Source organism: Apaloderma vittatum, unplaced genomic scaffold, assembly GCF_000703405.1.
Source record: "Apaloderma vittatum isolate BGI_N311 unplaced genomic scaffold, ASM70340v1 scaffold16172, whole genome shotgun sequence".
NCBI classification, from domain to species: Eukaryota; Metazoa; Chordata; class Aves; order Trogoniformes; family Trogonidae; genus Apaloderma; species Apaloderma vittatum.
This window is the reverse complement of record NW_009703226.1, coordinates 5,941-28,617: the sequence shown is the minus strand read 5'-3', so window position 1 is coordinate 28,617 and position 22,677 is coordinate 5,941. Positions and strand designations below refer to the sequence as shown.

Below are 22,677 nucleotides of genomic sequence, written 5' to 3'. Positions count from 1 at the left end.
ACCTGTATTTGCCTGACAGTAGTATTTTTCTCATTACTAGAAGAGCAACAGATTGCACTAGGACATATACTGTAGGGCAGGGCCCAACATTTCTGCAAGAACCACACACTTTTCTACCTACTTCAGAATAAACAGAAAAGCAGTTCAGTCAGTATGATGAGTGGCTCTTAAGCGTATGACAGTAAGCTGCCGCATGGGAAACAAGCCAGAGAAAGCATCACATTTTTTACAACTTATTTTCATTTGTTTAAAATGAAAATAAGCCATAAAAATCCTGCTATGCAATAGAAAACATTCCGTAAAATGAACAAAAATACCAAAAGCTAGGTGAGAAAGATCGTATGTATGTGTGGTATAAAGTATATATTCAATGAATAAAGAAAATTACCTCTCTCAGTTCTCCAATTCTGCGAAGTGCTTTATCCTGACTTTGACTCAGAATGCCCTTGAAAAAAAAAGAGGAGTAAATATCAGGCATCTTCAATTTTACAAATAAATTCATAGAACTGTATTTCAGCAGAAAAATTAACAAGTGAGATTCAAGCTTGATGTGTAAGTATCATAAGCTGGCAATCTTTCACCGAACTCAGCTGATGCAATAAAAGAGGTTGGAGTACAATAGCTTCACAGTCATTTTGTCAAACCAGTATTAGCTTGACTTCCTTAGCAATCCCAGCCAAGAAAGCATCTTTTCTTATGCACACAATGCACTGAAAATTAAATCCATACTTGCACTACATGTTTTAAGATACAGAAAAGAAATCATGTAAGAGAGGATGAGAAGTAATATTACCTGCAGTTTCTTCTTCTCCCGCTGGATAACCTGATAAGCAGACACTAGCTAAAACAGAAATCAGGTATAATGATGATAATGTATCCACTTATAGCTTTTAAAATTATTTGCTTAGCTCTATCATTATCTGCATTTTCAAACTCTTCACTTGAGAAAGCTCTGCTGACACAAACATACTTAAATTTCCTCAATGTTTCCTTTTTCCACTCAAAAAATATCTCTGATGTGTTAAAAAAATAAAGGCTACATGACCAAACAATGCAGTTACTCAGCACTCATCGACAACCTTCCCTTCCCTGAAAAGGCCTCTCATGCTTCAATACAGATGGTCAAAAATCAACTCCATCAGAAAGTTACCACCCAGACAGCTACCCCACAGGGATGCACACTTACAAGGGTACACAATTCAGAGAGCTTAAGCAACATTAATTTTACAATGAGTATGCATTAAAAAACCACACTTACAAATCGAGCAAAAAAAGTCTGTGTAATACTGAATGTTCTGTAGTACTCAATGTGCTTTGCATAAACCCAGCAGGCAAAGAAAGACTAGAAGTGGACAGTATTTCTCATTGTAAACTGACAGAAGGACTTAATGAGTAACTGCACAATTCAGTTTAATTAAAAATTTGATCACAATTGCCAAAGCTGAAGTAGCATAATGGCACTTGGAACTAGAATATTCTGTTTTCAAATTGCTAAAAAATTAAAGGAAAACAAAGTCAAAACATCAAAATAAGAAATCTGTAAAACAAAAGATCTTTGAATTCGTATTTAAAACAAAGCAGGATTTTTCAGAATTCAAAATTTACTTATAATTTCAAAGTCATACTTATTCTGCACTTAAAACTAAATCTACTACAGATGGTTTCCCTTAACATATATTTTGAGATGCTAACTTTGTATCCTACCTTAAATGAGAGGAAACACATACATTTTAAATACTTACTATATACTGAAACTACTTTCTTCCAAGCTCCAACAAAACAATTATTTCCAACTGAACTAAAAAAGCACACACAAAAACAGGAAAAAAACTCAAGCCTTTTCAGCAGAGAATGTCAAGACTTGCTGTGTAAATTACAGTAAAAAAAAAAAACCAACAACAAATCACCCCCCAAAAAACAACCACAAAATATCCCCAAAAACCAACCTACAGACTGAAGAATTTTCATTTTAGCCATACTGTTTATATAAACTTTCAAAAACCATCTTATTATACTAGCTGGAAGAGAATAAAAAATTAATGGGAGACAACAATTACCAAATGAATAGAAGACAACTGGTTTTTCAGGCATATGCTGAATATTGTAATAGGTGTATATTTATTTTAGATTCCAGGGACTTTGACACTAATGGCCAAAAGTCTACACGGGAACGTTGTCTTTGAGGGAAGTAAACATTTAAAGAACTGTAAAAACCTGTGCAAATGTCCAGGTTTTAATACAACACATACACGCATACTTAAAAAAATAATAATCCAACATCATCAATTGGAAAGCTTTACTTTTGCCAACAATTTGCAAAATGAGTACCAAAGTACTTCTATCATTGGTTTTCACTAAAATAGCAAAATAAATAATCCTGGATTAATTCCTTCCAGGAAATATCTAGAAATTATAGGGGATATAACTTAATTATTAAAAAATAAAATGCTTGTCCATTGCATATGCACGGAATATATGTTGTGCACTTCAAGAAGAAGTTTCAGAAGAAAAGTAAATTTGCTGTCATGCAAGTACAAGCCATGCTCACCTCTGTACTGGACTCTACGCCCTGCTACGGGCTTTCACCGCAGAAAGAGAAGAAAAGGATTTCCACATTTCATTACTAGAATTTGACACTTGACCTACCTAGGCCAAAAATAACCAGACACACAGTAATAATTTAACTTCCACGTTAGCTGTAAGTTGATCTACTACTGCAGTATCTGTTCACCTCATCTTTTTTCGCCCCTCCTCCAGGTCAGTCAGTCACAACATTGCTTACCTCAGAGTATTTTCCCCTGTAGTTGCCCAAACTGCGCTCCATTCTGCGCAGCCGCTGCAGCAACTGCTCTTTGCTGAGGCTGTCCACATTGCTCGAAGGCTCTTCTGTTTCGCTTTCAATGTCGGAAGGTGGATCAAAGGTGGGACCGGCTGCATCCAAGTCCAGTCGATTCAGTGAGTCTCTCGAAGAAGTTCGTACCAAGGACTCCTTAGATGAAGAGCGGAACAGGGACTCTTTCGCTGGGCTTCGAAACAAAGACTCTACGGAGGGAACTCGGAGCTGAAGCCTCTGGGCGAAAGACTGACTGTCACTCGGCTGCAAAAATTCAAAGCAAGTAATTACTTCAGCACTGCTCTTAAGTAGACAAACTAAAGCCCATGAAACAGAGACGTGACCTGGGCAAAGGAACAGCTGCTGCCTAACACATGCATGACACAAAACAGCTACCAAGCCCTCAAAAGTATCACCTCCTTGTGCAGAAAAATCAAGCATGCAGCTACCAGATGTGGGCAATTTCAGACAGCAACTAAGTCCAATAAATGATAGCCCTGATTTAGACTTCTGAAATAATGTATTTTTGTGTAACCCCTTTAAGAAATGAAGCATATATAAGTGAAGTAGTTGCATTTACTGTTGTCCCAAATAAACAAGTCAACTGTGAGACTCACTTCTTGCTGTATTAAACAGAAGACTGAATTAATCTCAAAGACACAAAGATATTTTCCTATGCTTAAGAGAACAAGTTTATTGTAGAAGTCCTTGTATGACAGTTCTAGTATATCACCTTAAACAGTTTTTTTCTTACTTTTATATTATTTTAAATGGCTTTACAATATTTACATAAAATACAACTACCAATAAGTACTTATGCTGTTCTAAAAAAAAATAAAATAAAAGAGGTTCTGTGCTATGGTACCACGTACTGCTGGTGCTACAGAAGCAATCTGAAAGCATGACCACCAGATGCCACCCCCACAATCAAATGCTGCGACACACATGGTAAGAGCTACTGCTAATCCCACTCAGTGAGCTAAACTTTTCTGAGACATATTACGGAATGACCTCCACCTTTTAGTGACAATTTTTTAAAGCCTATCAGTTCTTTTCCTATGGCTAGAAATTAGCCTTCTAGCCATGCAGTAAGCCCTCTACTTTTGAAAGCGAGTTTACCAACCCTGTACCCCGCGCTGTCTGTGCCCGTGAGCAATGAGACACACATCAACAGATATGTCTAACCTGTCGCTACAAAAAAAAAAATAGCTCCAAGCATCAGTGCCAACACTTAATACCAGCTAATGAGATTACACGTAAACAAAACATCCTAGTATCCCAACAGACAAGTACTTGTCATCCTTACTCCAGCACAAAGACACTCGCTGGGGACTTCAGCCAAGATAACACAAAGACAATGTGACAGTGAAAGAGGAAACATACCTGCGGGGAGGCTGGTCCACTTCCATCACTTTCTGTGGGTCTGGGAGCTGGTTGTTTAGTTAAGTTCTACAGGAGGAAAAACAATTCTTAGGCGGAATAGACTACAAGGACTGTAATGCACAGATTCCTACAAAAAGCATCTGTGTTTTTTCCTTGCTTGTGTTTTTGGTATTTTGTTTTAAATGTTTATTAAGATGTTTTCATGCAAACAAGCTAGTTTGTTAAATTCAAAACAGACTGCAGCAATATACAGAACTACGAAGCAGCTATGTGCGCGTGGATTAGTATGAGACATCTGCAAATGCCGATATCTCCAATTAAATTATTCATAATGATTATTTATGTAACACACATGCACAAATCATAGAAACACCAAAAAGACAAAATGATAGCAGGAAAAATCTAACTGATGGCCAGTGTTGTCTACAGTCAGCATGAGTAACAGTGCAACCACACTGTCCTTCTCTGTTTAAGTACATTTTGGGTGGTGGTGTGGTGCCTGGAAACAACCTGGGGAAAAAGTGCTGTTAACAGGTGGTTTAAGACTATGAACAAGCACAGGAAAAAAAGAAATCAGCCTTTCAGAAAAAAAACATCCTGTGCAAAACTTCATGCATACATTCCTCTGCACTCCCAAACAAAAGAAACAAAACCCCAAAAAGAACCTACACCCCAAACCAACACAATAGAATACAATAGCTTTGGTTGTTTTGGGGTGTTGTGGTTTGAGGTTTTTCGTTTGCTTTGTTTTTTGGAGTTGGGGCTTTTTGCTTTTTTTTTTTTGAGAGTTCAAACATTTCTGTTCCTAGTCTGCCTGTGCTCCTTTACTTATGCCCTGCGCTCAGGTGTTTTCTAACCTGTGCAAATCCAGATAGTCTTCTGGGGTTTAAACTAGGTCAAACCAAAAGAGCAAAACATGCTAGAACCATCTTGGATATGAATTCTTTCCATGAGAAGCAAAGCACTACAACATATTGAACAAAATATGAGGAATTCAGCTAAAAGCAGTGTAATTTTTCATTTTTAATCAACACGTACACTGATAGTTATATGCAGGCTGTAGAAGTGTATATGCAACTAAAATATGAATCGTAATCATCTATGTATCCCCTATGTGATCCCACTCACAGATTCTACACCGTGTGGATACACAGATAAGCATACATAAATAGAAATGTAGAAGAGTAATTCAGTCTAAATGGCTTCAGGAAGGTTTGATGTTGAGCAAACTTAAGAAGGTGAAAAATATCACTAAAGAAAGAAACACAGACCATAAAGGAAGCCAGAGAAGTGAGCAGTCACATAGATTCAGGCAAAATGAGCAATAACCAGCCATACAAGAAGTCCATTTGCATTCAGCTTTCACCACCCTGTTGTGGTGGATTTATTGCTTGTGGATTAGTAGCTCTTACTGGGTTTTAAACTAAAGCGCTCCTACATTTTATTTTCAGCTCCCCATTAGGTTAGGTCCCCATGTGTTGCCTGATCTAGTTGAGAGGCGTCCCTGCCCATGACAGGGAGGCTAGATTAAATGATCTCTAAGGTCCCTTCCAGCCTAGACCATTCTATGATCCTATTACTTGTTCTTTTTCATTTCCTAACTGGAAAGTTAAGAGTAAGGGTAATCCAAACAAAAAATTATCTCCTGGAAAGTTAAGAATAAGGGTAATCCAAACAAAAAATTATCTTCTGCTGCACAATTTATAAAGGATCTATTGTGCCAGTGCTGGACTGACAGAGGAAGAAAAATACCAAGAATTACAAACTAAATACAAACACTTCTTCTAAAAATTATGTATTGTGATACCCACAAAAAGAATTAAAGGAAACTATGGAGGGTTTGTACACTTAATCCATAGAATAATAATATTTAAGATCTATTTTAAAACACAAGGTTAAGTAGGATTTACTAAATTTAATAATGTGTTTATGAATATAAAACTCTGTTCTTTTCTCTGAAGATCCTTGAAAAGCTGCCATTTAAGGATGAACATCCTTAAAAATGACATTTCAAAACTAGAATTAATGTCAGCACTTTAAAATTCTATTAATTGTGCTGATATCTTTGTATTCAATCTGTGTTAACAAAAGATTAACCTATATTCGAGATCAGACTTCCTACTGGCATAAATCATGAAAGGGATAAACCAGTAATCTTTCATATAAAAAACAGACCACCACAGGTATCTAGCTTCTGCAATTCTAAGTCACTGTTTGCTCTAGGGCAAAGGGTCACATTCTGGTTTCCACACAGTGAAAGGCAAGCATGAATGGAAGTTTCATGCAAGTACGAACTCAAGAGGCTTTGAAGAGATAAAAGCCCCAGCCCTTCATAAGCCTTAAGAGATGTTTCAGCAAAACTAGAATCACTGAGCACGGGCTGGCGTTTCGTAAGTCTTAAAACCAGCCAAGTTACATCAGGGATTCTGGAGACCAACGCAAGTCTTTCCTCCATGATCCCAGCTATATCTCTATCCAAAGAGAGCAATACTTAAAATCTCTAATAAAAATGTTGGGGTTTGTATTAAGATGTGTAAACAAGAGCTCAGCTTCTACTGGAGCACAGTAGTGCATTCTACTGACACTTGTGTTTCGCTACTTCCTTGGTTTTGCAAGGCAAACTAATTCATTTATTTCTCAAAGGTATAATTAGATTTGTAAGCCTAAAAGTCAAAGCTTAAATGATGGCATTTAAAAACATTTTACTGCTCTCCCTCCTCAGGTATTCCAAAACCAAGTAAATTATGGAGGAGGCAAGGAGAGATTAGTACACATTTTCTTCCCCCATTTTTATTTTTCTTTAAAAAACCTCTCTGTGCAAGAATATTTTAGCTGTTTCTTGATGCAACAAATCCCATGCAGCGTAGTTATATACAAAGAATTTATACAAATTTCATCTATGCCAAAAAATCTGCAATTACAATCACTTCCCTATGATGCTCATTCCCTTGGATCATACATCACTTGCACACACACAGTGAACACATTTGTCTCTTTTAGTCAAATTAATACATATTTGTGTGCGTTGATAAAACTTTCCCTGTCCTGCATCTTTACCTAGGTCTTCCAAACACGTATATTTTTAATATATATTTGAATAGAAGTAGCCCTCCTCCTCTCTGTAAACTTTCCTATCATTTTTCCCCCCCCAATTCTGACTGTGAGTACAGCTCTAGAGCTTTCAAAAAATTCAGAGAACAAAATCAGTTTTAGAGGTAATGTATTATTAATACTCATTGGTAACAAATTAGCAATAACTTACATTATAATTATTTGCTATGTGTGCCGTATTGTACACAAATATGCAAGTCTGAAGCATTTGAGCATTCACAGAAAATGTTTTCCAGATGCAACTGTAGTGAGGGATATTTTCTGTATTGCAGTGGAAAACAGCCAACAAGTGTTCACTGCTGTAAATGCTGAAAAGCTTAATTAACTTTGCAGTGAAACTTTAAGTAGTGGTCACTGCATCTGGAGTATGGCCAAAAATACCTAGAACAGGGAAAAAAATACTATGATCTAGTAACTATTTCAAAACTACGTATTTCAACATAGTCTGAATGTCATCTTTGCTCCCCATCAGAAAGCTCAATGTTGAGAACACTAAGACTGAGCTAGTAATGAATGTGTACTCTAAGGGCATGCTCTAAACAAGCACAGCCCTTTACAACAAATGAAGACTTTCCCCAAGTCACATTTTTAATTACCATTTCAGTCCAGTCTTGCTTAACTTGAGAGATACAAGCCCAACACAACACAGTGTGTTGCACTGTGTCCCTCTGCTTATCCAATAACACTCCTGTTAACAGCTTTCAGCCATGAGTCATTTTCAGCCTCTGCACCAGCAGTAAAGTACTTGTTGAACTGTGAAAGAAAAGCAATCATGAACCATAAGGGTGAGCTAGGACTCTAAAAAACACTGTGTTTTGTATCACTAGGGACTCAGGAATTCCATGACTCTGAAGTATGTGAAAGATGCCATCGCAGTCCTGTGACAATAATGAAAAGAATACAGCTTTGTATATATGTATGTTAGAGAAAAGTCTGCTTTCCTCCCTGCGCCTGCTTCTTTCTCTCCACTCCTTGCTCTCTTCTTATTGACCTTCTCTCCTTGTCTACTATGAAAACAGCATTTCCAGGCAAAGAAATATATACCTAAAATAAAATTTAATTATTAAAGAAAGACTATTTATACCCAAAATAACAGCTGCCAGGTTACCAGCTAGAAATAGCTGAATTTCAGTGTCTGTGTGAGATAATTTCCTGCTACCATTAGTAGTAAATGACATTGTGAGGCTTTCACTGTACACAGTAAAAAGCATATAATTTTTAGACAAAAATCTCAATGTTTATCATATCCATTCACCCTCAAATACATAAAAAAATACATTAAAAAATACATAAAAATTGGGAGGAAGGCTTTCAATGGTATTAATAAATTCTAAGCAACAAATGAACAAACTTGTGCAACAATTATTTAAAAGTTGTGTAAAGTATGGTTACCTGTTCAACAGAAAACATGTTTTCTATTTTTTACTGTTGCAATAAATTCACATCATACAGCACACCAGCCAGGAGCTACCAGGTTCTACCTCTGTGAAATTTAGTGCAGGGTTAGCAACAGGGTAGTTAGGAGAGATGTCTTTGTGAGAACAAGCCACACGCGACACTAGGTTTGCCTTCTAGTACAGTACTCTCCTCCTCCTGCTAAAGGCATCACTAAAGAGGGGTGGGAGGACTCACCACACCGTCACTCTGTGGCTTAGGTTGTTTGGTGGGATCCAAAGCAAAGATAGTATACTCAGAGAGAAAAGCAGGTTCTGCTATCATCCCAGCTAGCAGCTGTCATTCAACGCAAAAAGTAGGAAAACAAAAATAAATCAAGTAATAAGGTAAAGAACGTTGCATGATTTCAGACAATTTTTCCAAACTATTAAAAACATCATAAAACAATATAGCAATTTGTGAGATAATGATATTGATAAAGGCAGGGCATAACCAAAAAACATGCATTAGATTGCTTCAGAATAGCCAAGAAAATCACAGTTTTGATCATTTAGAAGCAAAGAAACACATAATTAAAAAAAATTCCTAGTTTAGTCATAGATAAAGATAATGCTTCAGGCATTGATATTTTAAATTTTTTAAAACTTCCATGGACAACTTATCTTCAAAGACAAATGAAACTTCTTTGCTCTCAGTTACGCATGAAAACCTCCTTATAAACAATAAAAATCGCATGTTTTTGACTACTTATGTTCTAGTGCTTTTATATGCTAGAATTCTAACTGCATTAAAAAAAGATTCCTTAAAAAATTTTTCAAAGTACTAGCAGACTATTTCGTAAAAACACCACAAGTCCAACATTATGTCAGTATCAAAGAAGAGATTTAAATTCCTAGTGACAAAAAACATAAGACTCGAATCTGAAGTCAAACTGAATATATACATGTAACGTAATGCAAGCTAACACTGTTAGGATGCTGTAACAGGTTTCAAAAAACTTACTCCTCTCACACACAAAAGTTCAAGGTTTAACTTGATTTCAGAACGGTGCTGTCTGCTGACTGAACCAAAACATGGAATTTTTTTCTTTCTCCTTCTTTCAGAACAATTTTAGTTTACTTCAAGTTACTTACTTACACAGTATTTTTAGGAATTAAATCTATTACAATGTAAGTTAGAGTTTATTTTTTTGGTGAGGGCTACATTGGCTCCAGTGCTCCAGCAGATGAATCACATAAATTCAAATTGAGAGAAGAAAAATATTATCATGTTTAAAAACTGGAATTCTGCATGCCTTGCAATTTCTGTCCACAAAAATCCTTCAGAAAAATGTATTTAGTGCTTAAATGTTCAGTGACAGCCACATATAATAGCCTCTGAATGTCAGTACGGACTACCTATGTCGTCTTTTCTCTAATGTATTTCTATGTCGAAAAACCCCAAATAATTACAGGAAAACCTGAGTAACTGAGACCTAAAATACCAATCCTGCAAAATAAAAAACTAAACAATGTGCTTTTATTGCCTCCTGCTTGATTCACTGCACTATGTACCTAGACATATATACATATGTATGTATGTATGTTTGTATGCATATACACACATAGCCCTAGTACTAATGTCCATTGCTGGGGACTCCTGCTAGCTATATCAGAAGACCTTCCAGAGCTAGCAAGGGAAAGCAGCTTTGGCACATTGCCCAAAAAAAAAAACCCACAAAAAAAAACCCCACACCAAAACCACTACAAAATTGGTAACTGGCTTTATAGCCAGGGTACCTGCAGACCAGCAACTCTAAAATTTATGCTCAACTTTTACTTTTCAAACTGGCAAGTACAGTGGCAATTAATTCTTTTATTATTCAGCTGCCCAGCATTCCCAAAGCTGGCACAGGAACAGTGCTCCAGTCATTTACTTGATTTGCCAAGAACTGGCTAGAAACTCACATGAAACTTCTCACTTCTGAGCTAGTAAAACACCAGCTGCCAACAAAAGAGATGGTCCCAATTTTCCTACTCCACTCAAGCATGGACCCGCTTGCTCAGCTGCAACCACATGCTGAGTTTGGTCAGACTGGTCACCAGTCCCTGTCTCTCAGCCTGTCAGAAGTATAATTCCAAAGAGTAAACTGTCTTAAAGCTCCTCCTATGTATTTATTTAAGTGTATAAAACCCACTTAAGTTTCTTTTCTCACCTGAGCTTTTAAGCAAAACAAAAGTAGAGAAGCTGGCAATAGGTATACACAAGTATGCAAACATACTGCAGCAGTACTACAAGAAAGCCTGATGGTCTTGTGAATTAGAAGCATGCGAATTCTCAACCACAAATAAATTGATGAAATCTTCAAGACAAAAATTACTTTCTATTTTTAAAGAAGACCAGTGAAGATGATGAAACTCAGTTTTGCAAAGAACTCACAAATGGATTATGGCAAATATTAACCAAAATGTTATGAACAATTTCAACATGTAACACATTATCTTCAGTTTCGTTAAGTCACCTTTTAAAACATGACCATCAAGAGGTTTAGGAACTCAGGTTCAAATAATCTCTTCATAGCAGTGGTATGCTAATGTTTGATTCTCAAAATACTAAGTTGTGACATTTCACCATGGCATTATTTTCCTTAATTCTAAGTCTACTAAGTAGTACACACACTTGCATTAAAAAGAAATCCCATTTGATCTCTAATAAGCTGTTTTTCTTCATCCAAAATTAAAAAAAGGGACTGTCAGTATGTTCGGCATCCATGAACTCCCTATTTTCAATCATCCCCTACAGTCCAGGACCATGTCAGCGCAGTCAAGCTTTAACAGGAGGCTTCAACAGTCTTTTGCAAAATGTTCATTACAAAACGCAAAACTAACAGATAAGATGATAAAGAGCTTTAAACAACAGAAAGAGTTAACTTTAAAAATTCACTCAAACTGTCTGTTAGTTTAGGGACAGTAAGTATATATAACTCTTTTCCAGCAAGATCAGAAGATCCAAGCTATCCACAGCCTAAAATATGCCAATCCGCATCACTAACTGTTACGGTTTTTGAGAAAAAAAGGAAAAAAGCTTACAAATATAAATTGATGCAGTATTGTTTGCATTTGCTCATATACAGCTCCAGAGTCCCTACCATAGGTAATACTTCACACAAACAGTAGAATGCAATTGAATTGATTTTCACAGACATTAGTCAGAAACTTGATGCAAGAATATCACTAAATCGTCTCGGCTTCATCCTGCTGTTCCACTGTTGCTTTAAAGGCAAGCACAAAAGGGAAGGAGACAATCCTACAACTACAGAAGGGCAGACAACAACAATGCTGACACAGAACAGAAGCTGCTGTATCAAAGCAAAATTGCAGAATATTTCCTCCCCAGCAGCCAAGTTTCACACTTCAAACAGCTACCCCAGACAGAATATACTCAACCATGGTCCAAGAGTGGAGCTTCCTTAGCACATTTAGAACAGGCTGCATCATCTCACTACTGAGGTCATCCTCCATTCTCAGATGTTGAAGTCCAACAATGAAAATATTTAAGGACTTGCTCACGGTATTTTTATTACTCAAGCAGCTCGTTACCTGCTATGCTTCTAGGTCTAAATCACAGGCAGAGCTGTTTAATGAGTTCTATAATTACCCTATCTAATGCTTTCCAATACATGCATGGGGTTTTATCTGCACTGTTTAATTTTTTTAATCAACTATTCAGTACAGCTTTAAAAATAGCTGTATAGTTAACTTAGGGTGGGGGAAGAAGTATTAAAAGTCACTAAAAATGACTCATCTATGCCTGGAAAAAATGACAAGAAATCACCTGCTAGTCTGGCAAAATTAAACAGATATAAATATTTCTGCAATGGATTCTTGCAGCTCAGGATCTGGCCTAAAACCCACTCTGAATTATCTCAGTGGCTTCAGAAACATTAAACCTAACCGGTGCTATACTGTCTAATGTATCACCAGCACCACATTAGCTCTATGCCAGTAATGCCATCAATAAAACTAGACAAGAAGGGAATTCAACTGGGCTGAAGGATACCGGAAATAGACAGAAAGTGTAAAGATGTAAATAATCCTTTTAACCACTATTCTAAATGCCATCAAATCACACTTGAAGCTTACTATAGAAATCCTACTACGATGTCCTGACATTGTTTCAAACATACTCCACAGTAAATGAACTCCCTACCCCCCCCCACCTACCTTAATCTCAGGCACCAAATCAATATTTAGGTCCTTTTTGTTTTGCAAGTAAAACCTTAAACAACAACAAACATTTCTATCTTGGACAGAAAGTTACAAATGAGGTAAATTAGGTAACAAGCCAGACACCTTCAGTATTACCAAAGAACAATACATAAAAATAACCTTTCCATTTCCAAAATTCTGAACAATTTTTGCAGCTCTCAAGTTTGGCCTAAGGAACCCAATTTGTTCTTTATTGCCTTTCTGAACTCCAGAACCAACTGCGTTAATACTATTCTTGTTACTCCTCCTCCCTCTAAAGAAGTGCCATTCTCAAATTTTCCTTTGCTAAGATTTTGATGAGCAGGATGCAAAGGTCAAAGTACATGTGATCCCTACATCAAAGGGCTTCCGTAACGCACTGTGAAATAAGAACTAGAATTTAACAGGCATTACAGTTTGACTTAAGTCTCTTTGCTCTGGAGACAGCAGTATGTGAATCAATGTGTATTAGGTTTGCCTGGCCGGATTTCGGTGGCTGGGTGGTGTATAGGGGTGGCTTCTCCAAGAAGCTGCTAGAAGCTTCCCGAGTCCAATAGTGTCAATGCCAGTCAGCTCCAAAGAGGGACCCGCTGCTGGCCAAACCTGAGCCTATCAGTAAAATGATAGGAGAGGAACGTCTCTGTGAAAATATATTTAAGAAATGGGGAAAAAGAACTGCACCACAACAGCTGGCAGAGAGATGGAGGAGTGAGAATATGTGAAGACACCAAGGACAGTGAAGAAGGAGGGGGGGAGGATGTGCTCCAGGCGCCGGAGCAGAGAGTCCCCCAGGCTGCGGTGAAGACCATGGTGAGGCAGGCTGTCCCCCTGCAGCCCATGGGTGGGGTGTAGATGTCCACTGTGGGGTGGAGGCCCCCACGCTGGAGCAGGTGGATGCCTGCAGGGGGCTGTGGCCAGTGGGAAGCCCACGCTGGAGCAGGTTGCTGCCAGAACCTGTAGCCCATGGAAGAGAGGAATGTCCACACTGGAGCAGGTTGGCTGGTGGGACTTTTGTGATGCTGCAGGGGACTCACGCTGGAGCAGTTTCCCCTGAAGGACTGCAGCTCAGACTCACGAGGGACGGATTGCCCCTTGTGAGGTGTCTCATGTTGGGCAGTTTGTGATGAACTGCCCTTCATGGGGCGACTCACGTTGGAGAAGAGCGTGTGAAGACTGTCTCCTGTGAGAGGGACCCCACAATGGCCCTGGGGAAGTGTGAAGAGTCCTCCTCCGGAGTGAAGAAGAAGTGGTGGAATCCACACCGGATGAACTGACCGTAACCTCCATTCCCTGTGCACCTGCACTGCTCAGGCGGAGGAGGCGGAGAAACCAGGATTGATGTTGAGCCCGGGAAGAAGGGAGGGATGAGGGGAAGGTGTTTTTCTTTCAAAATCTGTTTGTGGGGTTTTTTCCTTATTTCTCACTACTCTTCTCTGATTTGTTCTTCTAATAAATTTAACTAATTTCCCAAAAATCGAGTTTGTTTTGCCTGAGATGGTAAATGCAAGTGATCTCCCTATCCATATGTCAAACCTTGAGCCCTTCTATATATTTTCTCCCCCTGTCTAGTGGAGAAGGGGGAGTGAGAAAGTGGCTGTGTGGGTACCTGGCTGCCAGCCAGGGGCAAACTACAACAGTTACATCCATATATGTATGATTGCCAAAGGCACTCATTATTCCCTTGCAGAAATAAAGAGGAGAATCAGTAGTTCCAAACTGCAGATTAACCTGTTATCATGCAATTCTGAAGATTTGGACACTTTGCTGGCAAAGTGTATCACTGTATATCTGCATAATGTAGCACATTAATGCTTAAAAGCTTCTATAATTGTATATAGACAGTTTTGCTTTGCTGGATATGAGCACAGTAAGACAGAGGAGAACGGATCAGACTCTAAGCTTGTTTAAGACACAAGTCGGTATTCACTTATTTAGTTCGAGGAGCTGGGGGATGTCACCTATCAGGCAAGGTTTAGAGTTTCAACTTTTACTGACAAGTAACTCACTCACAACTATATAAATAAATTTGGTTACTTGTCAAAGTTGGAGAATGCCAGGAAAAAGTGAGTAATTCAGGAATTTGCTGATTTACAGAAATACTTATTAACAGAAGGCTTGTGCAATTTGAAACATAACCTTTTATGCCTTGTCTCTGCTTTGATCAGGGAATAGGAAAAACTGAAGGAAGAGCTGGAAGTTCAAGTCTTCTCTCTGCAACTAAAAGAAGTCCTAGAATTTAAGAGTGTAAAACTGCATTTTCAAAAGAAAATAGTAGAGAAATCAAACAACTCATTTATGTTTTTTTCTTCATTCTGATGAGCAATCTTAACAGGCTAGTGTATGCACAAGGAGCTGTAAAATCCAGGCTTTAGATACAAACTACATATAAACACACACACAGAGCCTCCAAAATTTAGTATTAAATTTACATGTCAGAAAGGAAAAATGATACGAACTTATCTGAACCACTGCTATCTTTGCATGGCAACATCGATTTAGAAGTACTTCAAATTAAGTATATGAATACAGGAAAGACTCAAGAGTAACAAAGGTATGGAATATATATTATTTTCAGCCTTACTTATCCAGCTTTATTAATAGCCCACACCAGAAAAATGTTTCAATTAATTTAAAAACACAGTCGTCTAAAAACACAGTTGTCATACAGCACTAAAGTGAGAAAAGTTCCTTTGCTTGTTTATCTTTAGCTCTCAGAAGAGCTATATAGATTGTGCTCTGCTGTCACTTCCATAACACTCGTGCGGATGTGAGTGATACTTGGATCTGCATGACGGGTAGGTCATCCACAGCACGCCATCAGCTGTTTGCTCCAAGCTGATGCTCTGAACTACTTTTGTTATCTTCTGTGGAGGGAGGTTGACTTGTAAATTAAGTATTTTACAGAAAAGAAACAAAATTTTGAACTTCTAGGAACTACACTGAGTATGACTGGTATGTTTCACCTCAAATTCTGTTCAAAGGTCAGTGTAGTAAAAGTTTGAAAACTAAACACTATTCTTGGGGTGTATTAGACGGGGAGTAGCTAGTAGTTCGATAGGGCCCCCCCTGCCCCTCTACTCTGCCCTGGTGAGGCCACATCTGGAATATTGTGTCCAGTTCTGGGCCCCTCAGCTCAAGAGAGACAGGGAACTGCTTGAGAGAGCCCAGCGCAGAGCCACAAAGATGATGAAGGGAGTGGAAAAGCTGGGTCTCTTCAGCTTGGAGAAGAGGAGGCTGAGGGGTGACCTCATAAATGTTTATAAATACGTCAAAGTGGAGTGTCAGGAGGACGGTGCCAGGCTCTTTTCAGCGACGTCCAATGACAGGACAAAGGGCAATGGATACAAGCTGGAACATAGGAGGTTCCACAAAAATATTAGAAAAAACTTTTTTACTGTGAGGGTGACAGAGCCCTGGCACAGGCTGCCCAGAGAGGTTGTGGAGTCTCCTTCTCTGGAGACATTCAAAACCTGCCTGGACACGTACCTGTACAATCTACTGTAGGTGATCCTGCTCTGGCAGTGGGGCTGGACTAGATGATCTTTTGAGGTCCCTTCCAACCCCTGATATTCTGTGATTCTGTGATTCTCTAGAAGACTGGAAGCACCAAAAAGGCATGTTTTAATCTCCCAGGGCTGCTTCAAGTGGCACCAAGACCAACTTGAAAAGCATCCGATATGCAAATTGTCTGAGTAAGTTCTGTGGAAGAACCACTATATGCCTTTACCTAGCACTGTAGTCATATTTTGTTGGCTACTTGCAAGAACGGAATACTGAACTAGACAGACTTCTGCTTTTTCCCTCCACATGAAAAAATTATGAGCTTCTCTCTAACACTGCCTTTGGAGATCCACAGCTACAGTAAAACAGAAGCTGAAGAAGAAAACACAAGAAAATTAAACTTAGCTAGCACTCCATGAATGAAGCATCCATGTGGTTTTTTTTTTAACCTGAGAACGTTTTGAAATCTTGAAGAACACAATAAAAATCTTATCGTTGCAGAATATAACGAATGTTTGCCTGTGTGTTTTATTATAATTCTTTCACCAGACTAATGCTGTAATTTACAATGCACTACAAAATAATTTTTATTCTAAAAATATTGAGTTTAAATCAAAGCTTCCATGTGCAGTGCTTACAATTTCAATATTTCAGCATTAAAAATCTGAAAATGTGATCTATTCAAAACATACTAAATATAACAGGCCAGGGAGGAAGGAGAACATACAGGAGAACTATGAAACTTTGTCATATTGCTTAGTTTTCAGTACAAAAAGGGTTAGCAATTATTCCTGTACTACAAAAACCTTTTAGCATAAGAAACTCTGCAAAACCCAAACATTTTCAGTATGTTAAATGATGCTGTACTTCAGTTCATTGTAATGCCACTGCCATTGACATCTGCACATAAAGCATCTGCCTGATCAAATAAGAAAACTGCAAAAAAAAGTCCCCCAAAAGACACAGCACACTCAAAAAATCAGGACATATATTTTCAGAGGTATTATGTAATACCTGCATCTTTAAGCATAGTCATACTGCCACTGAACTGAATTTTATAAAGTTGAATCCAACAAACAAATTTCAATTATGATTTTCTTTTAATATTTCTGTTAACATTTATGAGAAGTATTTGCAGACAGAATTCATGTCTTGATCATTTTACTAAAATTTTCTACTTGGTGTAAACCCAGTCTTTAACAAAAAAAAGAAAAAGCAACTTTCACTGTCTTCATAGCTTCACTGCTTTCTGAAATTTTAATTAAAGGGTATGTTTCACAAACAAAAATTCTCACAGCAGCTCCCTAAGCCCAAGGATACCTGTAAATCTAATGTCCCTTTAGTACTCTGCTTCCATTCTTGATTTTATTTTTCCTTCCACCTCTGATCATTCTAGTGTAACCACTGTATTTAGAGCATAATGTTCCTCCAACATAACTTGGCGTGTCCTGGGGGAAATTTCTTGCTTCTGCAGTTTGCAGACTGCAAAAGCAGTCTGGAAAAAATAAGTCTGCTGGGGTGCAACATAAATCTAATTAAGTAATACGTGACAAAATGTAGTTCTTCTCAGAAATGATGAATAGTACAAAAACATTGATACAAACAGGTGACATATCAGCAGCACTCAACATGTGAAAATGCATTCCTTTTTTAAACACATTATATGAGTGGGAAGAGTGCTATTTTTCACTCCATCAACTGATAAAACTGAAAGAGAAGATGACCATTCAGGCTCACAAATCTTTTTCAGATATGTAACAAAAGCAGACATCCTCAAAAATAAATACAAGTTAAGGAAAAATATGCCATCTTTCAACTCAGTGTGTGAGTTACAGTTTTTGAGCAGAAAAGCAGCTGGTATTTGTATAACAAAAGAGATGAGGAGTATTACCACTTTATCTTTCCCTTTATTATTTGCCACTGAAAAGAGAGGAAAATCTTCTCCTTTTGCATATGCAGGAAAAAGTTAATGAGAAAAAAGCAGTGAATCAGTCACAAGGAGGACATAACTGTATGGCTTCAGTATTTCATATTCCACCAAGCTTTTGCTGCTTAGAAAGTCCAAATAAGTCCTTTAACCTGTAACACATTCTACAATGGATACACGTAATAAAATAATAATTAAAAAATAGGAGAATCCTCATGTTTGCACGGCTAACTGATGACACAACTCTTGGCACCAGTTAATTGCTTTTTGGCCACAGTGGTAATTTTCACATGGCAATATGCCACTTCTACACTATGCATTAAGAACATAAATATGGATTGTTTTTCCTGAAAAAGGGAAAAAAAACCTCCACACACCAAAACCAAGCAAATTCTCCTTACTGAAACAATTTATCCTGGGTGACACTGCTTGCTGACATTACAGAACAGTTAACAGAAAGCCTCTCTTGAAGAAAAAAGGGAAATCATTACATACATATATATTTAACAGAAGAGGAAAAAAGTAATTAAAAAACTCAGTGCTGCATTTACAAAATACATAACAAAATCATGAGGTACTCTTCAATTCTATTATCATTGCAGGAAGGAAACTGCCACTCTTCAATGGATGGTAATATTCATAATGGAATCTAAAACAAATTTCAGCTCATCATCTCCCAAAGAAAAGGTGATGTTAAAAATTAAAGTGGATTGTCCCACTGCAAGAAAATACTTTTTTTTTTTTTAGCAGAATGCAGCAACTGCATTTTCTGTATGAGAACTCAACCCTTCCTCTGACAAAGGCCACAGAATTGCAGTTCTCTGCTTTAGTCCACTGGCCTTTTTTCACACTCACTAAGTATGGGCTTTTTTGTTTGCTTCTTTTTTAATCAAGCTACTTCAGAGAAGCCACAGTATTCAATATGAAAAAAGATTAGTGCAGATCATCTCCTCTGTTTAATCCATTATGCAAGTCATAGCTACCTATCATAGTGACAGGGATTTCAACGATGAGTTACGATTGATCATTTAGACTCATTTCGGTTTGTTGTTTGGTTGTGGGGTTTTTGGGTTGTGTTTACTTTTTAAAATTTGTTAATTATTATTGGTATGGTTAGAAACATTCACATGGCCTCAGTTGAAGCCTTTAGGCTCATCCACCTCAAGTCAGCTGTGTAGTTAAATGGACTCCCTCAACTTGTCAACCAAGGGAGGCATAAACACCAAAGTTAGCCTCTCTCAATGTAACATCTGTCCCACTACCTTACTGAGTTCAGTTCAGGAGTACGATTTTTAATTAAGACCTTAAGGACTTGAAAGTTTTCTTAATGTGGAGGTTAACCTCTACAGCTTAAAGGCTGTTTTAGAATCATGGAATCACAGAATCATTTATGTTGGAAAATATAATATTTTCCTCTTATTAAACACTTCAGTAATTAACCTAAAAATTAGACTATTCATATCTGTAAACCCCCCAAAAATAATGAGATCGAGGAATCAAAAAACGTTAATCAAGGACACAAAGTTAGATTTAAGTTACACTTGAAAAATACAGCAAATAGTTCTCAACTTGCCTCTTTATCTGGTGTTAAAGTGCCTTCGTCATTTTGATCTGTAAATGAAGATGTCCTGTTTCTGTTACCGGTAGGTGAAGGGGATTTGGGAAGGACCTACACAGAGACAACACAGATCAACAAGCAATAATATTTATTCCAGAACTAATTATTCTATATCACAATTTACTTCAACAATTACCACGATTTACTTCAACAATTGCTAACTATACCATCTCGGTAAACACTGGTCTTCCCTTTAAACAAAAAAAAAAACCAGTTCCAAGCATTGCCTGTGAATAGCTCTACCTTACTGAAAAGTCTCCTGAGCAGAATCCATACTCACCAGCCACAAGAGCATGCAACAAAATTAGTTATTTTGTTTCTTTCAGACCATCGTGCTCTTAGACTGGATTTGAAACTCAAGCTCCTAATACTGTGGGAATTTAGTACAGGTGCTTTAGGTTTAAAACTTCTGCAGACAGACAGGGATTCAAGCATTTACATACAGAACATCTTCTGAGTCCTTCTAAGAATTTAAAAAAAAACAGTACAAAGAAAAAGGGCAGAAAACCTGTTCAGAGAAATTTCACAACTTCATGCCAAGTAAGGTTGCAAAAACCCATGTCAGCCAAACCAAAACATAGCTCATACATCAAAATTCAAATATAAAAATCCAGTATACATGTAATGAACAATAAAACATCAACTTTGTTGCAGCACCATCACTAAGGTTGCATACATAAATTTTGCTTTGCAAAATGCCTATCTTGCAAGACAGGTGGATGTTTTTAAATCTAATTGACAATCAGACCACTAAAAAGATATTGTCAAAAAAGGTCATTTTCCAAAGCATTACATACTATACAGCGTAAACATATAGGTAAAATTTGGATATCAAACAACTAACTCCAGTACCATACAAAACAAAAGATTATTCCAAAATCAGTCATAGTTACAGGTCTGAACAAGTAGACCCAATGTTCCCAGTTGAAAACACAACACAAAAGCCAAACACCTCATCTAGTACCAAACAAACATTCACTGCAAAAGCTCTGTGTCCTTCTGAAAACTTTCACAATGGAAGTACTCATAGGCCATTAAAAACAGTAACGATCTACTCATGCTGATAGCCTACTCTCCTTCTTCTACACCAAATCCCTAAACTAATACCAGTATTCAAGATTGCTTTTGGTCCTCAGCATACACATGAAACACAGTTTCCAAACATTCATCGCCACTTTGCTACTGTTCAGGAGAGTAGGACAGTCTATCTTCACTCCGCCCTTAACAGTTCTTCCTGAGAGGTGTGACCAGCCTGCGGGGTCAGGTCTTGCTCACATGCTCAGGGAATAGCCGATGGCCAGCACTGGGGTCAGGAAGGAATGTTCCCCCGGGGCAGATTAGCACTGGTCCCTGGGGTTTTTTTGCCTTTCTCTGCAGCACTGAGCATGACCACTTGTCAGGGCTCCACTGTCCCACTTTGGCTCGGTTGCTGCCTGCTGCTCACGCAAGATGGCCGCTCATGCCCTGTAGAAGGTGGCTTTTTTCCCCACAGGGAGGGTTTCTTTGCCTTCCTCTGCAGCACTGAGCACAGCCCCTTGCCAGGGCTCTTTTGAGTCATTTCATAGAACCATAAAATGGGTTTTAGTTGGAAGAGACCATACATCATCTAGTTCCAATCTCCTCTAGACCAGGTTGCTCGTACACTCACCCAACCTCACCTTTAACACTTCCAAGGATGAGGCATGCAGAGATCCCCTGGGCAACCTGTTCTACCGTGTCATCACCCTCACAGGAAAGAACTTCTTCCTTATATCTAATCTAAATCCTCCTTGTTCCTGCCCCACAAGTCACCAGTTTTCTTGTAGGCTCCCCTCGGGTACTAGGCGGCCACTCTAAGGTCTCCCCAGAGTTTGTCTTGGGTTTTGTTAAAAAATTTTTAATCCTCACTTGGATGTGTCTACAGTCTTCAAAGCTTGACTACCCTAAGTTCACCTAAAAAGGGACCTTGATGTTCTTTTGGAGGTTCTGAGGGTGCTGAGGGAGCTGGCAGAAGAACTGGCTAAGCCGCTCTCTATCATTTATCATCAGTCCTGGCTAACTGGGGAGGTCCCAGAAGGGTGCCCATCCATAAGAAGGGCCAGAAGGAGGATCCGGGGAACTACAGGCCCGTCAGCCTGACCTCAGTGCCTGGCAAGGTTATGGAGCGGATCATCCTGAGTGCCATCAAGCAGCATGTAGAAGACAACCAAGTGATAAAGTCCAGCCAACATGGGTTTAGGAAAGGAAGGTCCTGCCTGACCAATCTCATTTCCTTCTAGGATTGGGTGACCTGTCTAGTGGATGAGAGGAAGGCTGTGGTTGTGGTCTACTTTGATTTCAGAAAAGCATTTGACACAGTCTCCCACAGCTTCCTCCCGCAAAAGCTGGCAGCCCACAGCCTGGATGGATGCACCTTTTGCTGGGTAAAAAACTGGTTGGATGATCGGGCCCAGAGAGTGGTGGTGAATGGTGCTGCATCTAGTTGTCATCCCGTGACCTGGCACGTCCCCCAAGGGTCAGTACTGGGCCCAGTCTTATTCAATATCTTTATTGAAAACCTGGATGAGGGAACTGAGTCTATCCTTAGTAAGTTTGCAGATGACACCAAGCTGGGGGGGCAGTGTCGGTCTGCCGGAGGGTAGGAAGGCACTGCAGAGGGACGAGGACAGGCTGGGGCAATGGGCCGAGGGCAACGGGGGGGAGG

General features: G+C 38.6%; 1 protein-coding gene across 1 annotated transcript in view; it reads right to left on the bottom strand.

The window, feature by feature from the left end:
- The window catches only part of LOC104270256 (golgin subfamily A member 4-like), a gene marked incomplete at its 3' end in the record, with an annotated part of 29,440 nt that overhangs the window by 4,741 nt on the left and 2,022 nt on the right, over window positions 1-22,677 (bottom strand). Inside the window, exons 3-7 of the mRNA XM_009864563.1 lie at window positions 19,950-20,045; window positions 4,217-4,282; window positions 2,783-3,097; window positions 794-841; window positions 389-445 (exon numbers count right to left, since the gene is read on the bottom strand). Coding sequence (XP_009862865.1) covers window positions 389-445; window positions 794-841; window positions 2,783-3,097; window positions 4,217-4,282; window positions 19,950-20,045 — 582 coding nt within the window. The remainder of the gene's footprint in view (window positions 1-388; window positions 446-793; window positions 842-2,782; window positions 3,098-4,216; window positions 4,283-19,949; window positions 20,046-22,677) is intronic.